At 32.7% G+C, this 8273-nt stretch overlaps 1 protein-coding gene across 1 annotated transcript; it reads right to left on the bottom strand.

Annotated features, from left to right (window-relative positions):
• Window positions 1-1448: 1448 nt before the first annotated feature.
• On the bottom strand, window positions 1449-1952 carry OCT59_027642 (uncharacterized protein; the record flags this gene model as incomplete). The annotated part of the gene is made up of 1 exon (XM_066137131.1): window positions 1449-1952. One exon carries the CDS (start codon window positions 1950-1952, stop codon window positions 1449-1451), a length of 504 nt encoding a protein of 167 aa, XP_065993549.1.
• Window positions 1953-8273: the final 6321 nt, after the last annotated feature.

Raw genomic sequence — 8273 nt, 5'->3', positions numbered from 1 at the left:
TTCAATCTAAAGCAGTTCAATTTGCGATTGAAAATAAAAAAATTTTATTGGATAATTTTTGTACAACAAAATCCGACCGAAAAATGTACCCGACCAGAAATGAACAGGGCTAATATTTACGATCACGTATTATTACGGAATATTTTGACCGTAATGCTTGAAACATTTACGATCACGTATTATTACGGAATATTTCGATCGTAATGCTTCGGAACAATTGCGATATCATAATTCTACAGAATATTTCGATCGTAATGCTTCGGAACATTTACGATATCGTATTATTACAGAATATTTCGATCGTAATGCTTCGGAACAATTGCGATATCATATTATTACGGAATATTTCGATCGTAATGTTTCGAAATATTTACGATCACGTATTATTACGGAATATTTCGATCGTAATACTTTGGAACATTTACGATATCGTAATTCTATGGAATATTTTGACCGTAATGTTTCGAAACATTTACGATCACGTATTATTACGGAATATTTCGACGTAATGTTTCGAAACATTTACGATCACGTATTATTACGGAATATTTTGATCGTAATGCTTCGAAACATTTACGATCACATATTATTACGGAATATTTCGATCGTAATGCTTCGGAACATTTACGATATCGTAATTCTACGGAATATTTTGACCGTAATGTTTTGAAACATTTATGATCACGTATTATTACGGAATATTTCGATCGTAATGTTTCAAAACATTTACGATCACGTATTATTACGGAATATTTCGATCGTAATGCTTCGAAACATTTACGATATCGTATTATTACGGAATATTTCGATCGTAATGTTTCGAAACATTTACGATCATGTATTATTACGGAATATTTCGATCGTAATGCTTCAACAATTGCGATATCATATTATTACGGAATATTTCGATCGTAATGCTTCGGAACATTTTCGATCACGTATTATTACGGAATATTTCGATCGTAATGCTTCGGAACAATTGCGATCACGTATTATTACAGAATATTTCGATCGTAATGCTTCGAACATTTTTGATCACGTATTATTACGGAATATTTCGATCGTAATGCTTCGGAACAATTGCGATATCATATTATTACGGAATATTTCGATCGTAATGCTTTGGAACATTTACGATCACGTATTATTACGGAATATTTCGATCGTAATGTTTCGAAACATTTACGATCACGTATTATTACGGAATATTTTGACCGTAATGCTTCGGAACATTTACGATCACGTATTATTTCAGAATATTTCGATCATAAAATTACGTAGATTTACGGAAATCCGTAAATCTACGAAACATTATGCCGTAAATGTACGTAATTTTACAAAAATCTGTAAACTTACGGAACATTATGCCGTGTTTAAATTCCTGATGAAGGATAAAAAAAAGATGAAGGCGGGTTAATATCACCTTCTAAAATTTATCTGGATATAATCTATTCCTCGTCATCTGAGTCATCATCATCCGAGTTACCGAACGCATCCTCATCAGGAGTATCCCCATCCTTAAATAACTCAAAATTGCACATCATTCGGATGTATTCTCCCTTATTAGTTTCTTTCGATATAAAACTACAATGGAGAATAGCTTGTTCTATGACTACCATTTCTTCGAATCTGGTATACTTTTCTTGACTAATTTTAGTTGATTCATCGTCAAGTTTATCAAAATTTATACCACCATCTGCACAATCTCGCCAGAAAGCCCTTTCAGCTTTCTTACATATATTTGCCACCTGTTCGTATGCCTCCTCAGCTTGCATGCACCGCTTCCAGAGTACTCGTTCAGCTTCGGCTCTCCAGATTGGGCTGACTTCTAGAAGATGTGTCCCGAAATTTCTACTTGGAATGTATTCCAGGATATGGCCCACAAGTTCGGGGATTACTGATACTGCGTACGGGGTTTGGTGGCTTTTTAGAATCTCCCTATTGATAGCCATAAGATCAGAGACTGTGCAGCCAAAGATTGTTGCTAACTTTTCTGCGGTATATACCATGTTATGTACTATTTATCTGTATAGTTACTTGGTACCTACCTTTTATTCAATTACATTTTTTCTCGGTATAAGGGAAATTGCTTGCCTTGCTATTCCGCTCTATTGATTCCATGGCTGGTTTCCTGGATGGGTTAATATTTCTTTACCTTTTTTAGCTCCGTTGGCTTTGAAATCCTATTTCTTGTTCGGTTGGGGTAAGTAGGTGAAAATATTAATAAATGATTTAGATTATGAAATAAGTAGGATATAAGTAGGTGAAAATATTAATAAATGACATATGGGCCGATCCTTGGAATCTAATTTTTTTACACAAAAATAATTTTATTAAAGCAAATATAAATTATCATTTATATAAGAATAATAAATTTATACCAGATAATGCAAAAAAAACTAATTAATTATATAATTTTTAATTTTTTTTTAATATAAGATATCATTAAAATTTAAAAGATCAAATATAACTCTCATGACAAAATCATTGATAATTCTTCGTAGAAATAAGCTATACAAATAAATTTACATTCATTTGAAAGAGAAAATCGAGATCTATCTAATGAATCTAAAATCAAGTGAATTGAATCACTAGTTGTTCAGTAATCACGTTCAGTATATTATTGAATTTTATCTAAATTTGATCATTAATTACTTCACATATAGTGATTCAATTTGAATGATCTTTGCTCCCTAAGGTGATGCCAACTTTTATCTTTAAAATAAATTTAAAATAATTCGTTTAATATATGTAGATGTTTAGGAATCATCAATTATATTATTAATATAAAATTTTATAAATTTGATAAAATCTGATATAAAAAAATTTATTAAATACCTGTAGATGCAAGCTACACGAATGAAATTATATTCATTTGAAAGAGAAAATTGAGGTCTATCTAATAAGCCTAAAATCGAATGAATTGAATCACTGGATTGTGAATAATTACGTCTAATATATTTATTTTTAATTTTTAAATTTGATTTGACTTTGATCGTTAATTACGCCTCATCCAGTGATCCAATTTTCCTGATCTTTGATTCTTACGATAGAGCAAATTCTCAGCTTTCAAATGAATGTAAAATGATGACGTTAGCATATCTCCAGGAATAATAATGCACGATTTTGTCACCTGCATAAAGTCCGATCTGAAAATTTTATTTCTTACCAAAAAATGCTTTCATAAAAGAATCCCAAATTCTTTTACTTTATTTAAAAGATTTTATTTGCCATTTAAGGATTTTAGTAGAATAAATCTAATGAAATAATTTTAAAAGATAAAAAACAAATATATAATTAGTTATTTTAAAAAAAAGAATATCTTATTATTCATTTTACAACTATTTTACATCATAATTATTTTTTATTTGCATGTATTTTTTACAAAGAAAAAACAATAAATTAAAGCTAAAAATTATGAAAAAATATGTCTTATCTATGTATATAAAATATTAAGTTTTTTCTTTTACTTACCACTTAAAAATAACTGCTATATTTGCTTATAAACTTTTTTGTCATATTTAATAAAAGTGAATAGAAAAATGATGGAAAAGTGATGGGAGTGATGGGGAAAAAGAAGTGGTTATTACCGTTATTTTTGAATATTGATTAAAAAAATTTTTTTATTTTTTATTAAATCTGAGTTACGTAAATATGTAACACATATTTAATTTAGATTTGTGTAATGTTAATCTTACTAAAATATTAAATTTTTATAAAAATCTTAATTTAGACTAATTCCAAAAATCGGCACATATGATTTAGATTATGAAATAAGTAGGATATAAGTAGGTAAAAATATAAAAAAGGTGATTTAGGTTATAAAATATGTAGTATATAAGTAGGTGAAAATATTAATAAACGGTTTAGATTATGAGATAAGTAGGTGAGCCAGAATTGGGGTTTTCATACTACTTACGCTTAGACTTGGCCTTCTGAATCTTTACACCATGGGAAGTCATCAGCTTTTCACACTCACCTTTAAACTCTGAACCCCTATCTGTAATCAATAATTTTGGCCAAGTGAGCAGACATGTTGTATCATCATATACCTTTTCAAAAGCCCGAGCAATAGTATGAGAAGTTAGGATTCCCTGTTGATCTTTAACACTGGTTGAACCTATAGGGACACTTTCTTTATACCTCGATGCTATATCAATTATATTGAGACAGAAAAGATAAGTCACATGTCCAACCTTGTCATATGGCATATACAAAATGTCAGCTTGATGAACTTCATTGGGAACTTGTATAGAACTAAAACTTACACGAGGGATAATTCGGGGACGAGGTTTGTGGACTTGATGTACTGCCTGTCTTTCAAGCCAATCCTCCACTTCATCCAAAGTGAAATCATATCCAGCATTTTATGATGTCTGATACAATTTTTTGGCAGTCCTCTGATATCCAGATGGTTGATAAAATATTCTGCATAAAGTCGAAGTCACCTCTACATTTCGTGCTTCATCAGAATCTATTGGAATAATAGGAATCAATGGGAGTTGAACAGGCATATCTTGATTTGTTAAATAGCAACTTTGATTTGCGCAAACAGCTAGTTCAAGAGGAAACAAATAATATTTCCAATAAGGAGAAAATCCGTAAACTCACAAAGGAGATAGAGGCATGTGAACGATATATCTTCTATCTTGAAAAAAATCTTGTTTCACGTGAGGATGAGATCGATCAGATAAAAGCAGAGTGTCAGTCCACTTTAGTTGAACTTGGAAAGTATCGAGATCACTTAGAGTTAAAGGAAGAGGCACTTGTTACCCAGGATGAACGTATCATTCAGCTTGAATACATAGTAGATAAACTCAAAAAACGCATTCAAGAATTATCTTTATGTAAAGGAAAGATAGAAATGGATGAAGATAATGAATTATTCAATCCTATTCTAAGAATACTAGACCGCCGACGGGCAGTTGCAGATTGTGTATCTGAGATTCGACTATTTTTTGATCGGAATAGGATTCCAATTCCACAAGACATAGATGATGTCTTTAATGCTACCACTCAAAGTCTTGATGAAATTATTCGTCAAGCTGCTTTAATGCAAGAAATTGGTGTAGACCAACTAAATCAGATAGAAGGATTGCAGACATTACTTGGAGAATCTTTAGATCGTACAAATGCTCTTAATCAAGACTTAATAAGAGTACGTGATAATTTTACATATGAGAGAAATGCTCGTAGACACTGGGAAACTGTTGCACAACAGAATCAAGCACGTATTGCAGGAATACAAATAGCCAATCTAGGTATACGTTTTCTGAATAGACGTAAAGATGCACAACTGGCAAACCAACAGAATCAGATAACAAACCAACAGAATCAGATAGCTGAGCATAGAAGGAATGCACATAGGCTGATGTTACGCTATAATGCTGATACAGAACGTTGGAGAAGAAGGCATGCAGGTTGTATACGTCAGGCACAAAACTGGCAAAGACAATATAGGATTTCACAGACCTAAGTGCAAGCACAAGCCCAAAATATTTTAAATTTACAACAACAAATATTAGCGTTACAAAACAATCCTCCAAACATGGCTACAATACAAGATGTCATGCATACTATATCACCAGGTCTTGCACAAGCACCATTTTACGATGGACAAGAGTTCGCCAGACTCTTATTACCAAAAGCTTGAGCTGTCAATGCAGATGGCTCGTCCACTAGCTTTTGCTGGTTTTAATGTCGCTATGAGGAGCAATGTCATGAAAAATAAAATGTCTGGTAGATTTATTCCCTGTTCCAGTAAATAATCCATATAATGGCAATGCTGCTATTAATACAGAACCAGAGCTTTCTAAACTGGCTGCAAGGAAAATATGAGATGCGACGGTTGGAACAAATCAAGGTGCTATAATAGCACTCATGAACGAATCATTTTCTCCTATAGATACACCAGATACATATGCAAAAAGAATTCGATCATTAGACAAAGGACAAGTATACGCCGAAATTTTACCTTATCTATATAATCATTTGCCTCGACGCTTTTAAACGCAGCGTAGTTGCCGCTCCGCGATCTTGATGCTTTCTTTAATGAGTTGCGTAATAAATGGTAGATGAAGCGAAAAATAAAAAATCCAACCACTATAGTAGAACAACCACAGAATAGAACTGCATTAGAAAAGCTTGCAGATATAGCAGGACGTCTTGGCTATACTGGCGACATAACAAATCCCGTAGCAATACATACTTTCATTGAGAGTGATCTTACCAGAAAGTTAGGTGGACAAACACAACATCTAAGAAAAGATCACTTTGGAACTGGTCAGGTTAAAAGGTGACAAAGACAACCAAATCTTCTCCTAAACGTCATTGCTCAAACTGCGGTAGAACAGGTCATTCCAAGAACAAGCCTGCTCCACGAGTGCTGCTAAGAAAGTTAACAATACTCACATAGTTGACTACGAAGAATCGAAAGCGATGTAAACTGATGAAGAAACTGAGGAAGAGTTAACTGAAGGAAGAAGAGGAGGAGGAGGATGAACCTCAGAATTGCTTTAGTGTAAAAAAAACTCGTCAACGTGGAGTTTCAGTAAAAAACAAAGGGAAGAAATCCCGTACTTCCAAATCTAAAAGAGAACCTATTCTCAAGAAAACTGATGAAGTCTTTCATGCAGCACTGAAGTCTATAATTGCTTCACTAGCAGCACAATGTCCTAAAGAAATCCTCCTACAGATTAATGCTTATACCAATCAAGCATATAAGAATCTGAAAGACCCGCTTTTAAACCATTTTGTTAGTGACTATCCAGTTAGTGAAAGAAAGAAACTCTGGGATGTTCTTTCAGCAAATATGCAAGACATTTTATCTCCTCTAGCTCATGCTGTAAATACAGCAACTTCACTATTACCAACTCCTCCTGCAGATGTACCATCTGAAGTAGAACAGAAAGAAGACAAAACACTGAACCATGCAATACGTGCCTATCAGCAGAAAAACCTATACTGGCCAAGACCCTTAGAAATCAACTTTCTCCAGTTAGATGATCCCAATGATGTAGCGACCATTTCCTGTAAAATCAAAAATGTATGCATACCCTATGCTATGATCGATACAGGGTCTGACTCTTCAGTAATCTCTAAAAATGTAGCTAAGCATCTAGGTCTCAAAATAGATCAAAAGAATATACATGCACTTAATGGTGTAGCTGGATCAACCAAAACTCTTGGCACTATCAATGAAATTCCCATAACTATCGGTGAAGGTACAAATACAGTCACTATATCAGACGAATTCTCTGTTATACCTACCGAGAAGGATCGAAATGGTAAGGACAAATCATTGCTAATACTTGGTACACAGTGGCAGTATCGTGCAGGTTGGGAACCTGTAGTAAAGGGTGAGTTCAAAGCAAATGTAAATGGACAGGTTGTCTCAATTCCTCTCTCTGTACATAAGGCACAACGTAATGTTTTTGCAGTAGATAGCCAGCCTATAAAAAAAAACTAGCTGATCATACCTGTCAGCATTGTAGGAAGGAATTCCCATATCCTTCTAATCTTAGACAACATTTTTTACGAAAAAATCCATGTGCAGTAAAAAAGTCCCATGCAAACACAGGTCGAAGGGGCGCCATTGTCCAAAATTCAAAAAATGCAAATTCCCCATTTTCCTGGAAAATGGTGGGAAATTGTGGAAAATGCTGCATTACGCTGAGCAATTTTTTGGAATAGCATTGTTACAACATTGTCCGATTTAGCAAATCTTATGAAATTTTGAGAAAATGCTACATTATATCTCAAATGTAACATTTTTGTAACATTTCGTAACATTGTTATAACATTGTCATTAAAATCAAATTTTGCTTTTTTTTTGTTAAATGTTCCAATTTTCTTGCAAATGGTGCATTTTTATGAAAATTTCACATTTTACCTCAAATGTAATAACATTTAATAAAATTGTTATAACATTGTCAATTAAAATCAAATTTTGCTTTTTTTTTGTCAAATGTTCCAATTTTCTTGCAAATGGTGCATTTTTATGAAAATGCCACATTTTATCTTCAATGTGATATCATTGTAACAACATTTCATAAAATTGTTATAACATTGTCAATTAAATTCAAATTTTGTCAAATATTCCGATTTTCTTGCAAATGGTGTATTTTTTATGAAAATTCTATATTTTCTGTCAAATGTTGCATATTTTCAGCAAATTTTACGTTTTTTTGGTCAAAATGTTTCATTTTCGTCAGAATGTTAAGATTTTACATTTTTTTTTGAAAATGCTCAGTAATATATAAGGTTGCTTGCCG

This window comes from Rhizophagus irregularis, chromosome 7 (assembly GCF_026210795.1).
Source record: "Rhizophagus irregularis chromosome 7, complete sequence".
NCBI classification, from domain to species: domain Eukaryota; kingdom Fungi; phylum Glomeromycota; class Glomeromycetes; order Glomerales; family Glomeraceae; genus Rhizophagus; species Rhizophagus irregularis.
Note: the sequence above shows the minus strand (reverse complement) of the source record. Positions and strands in the feature narration are given on the sequence as shown.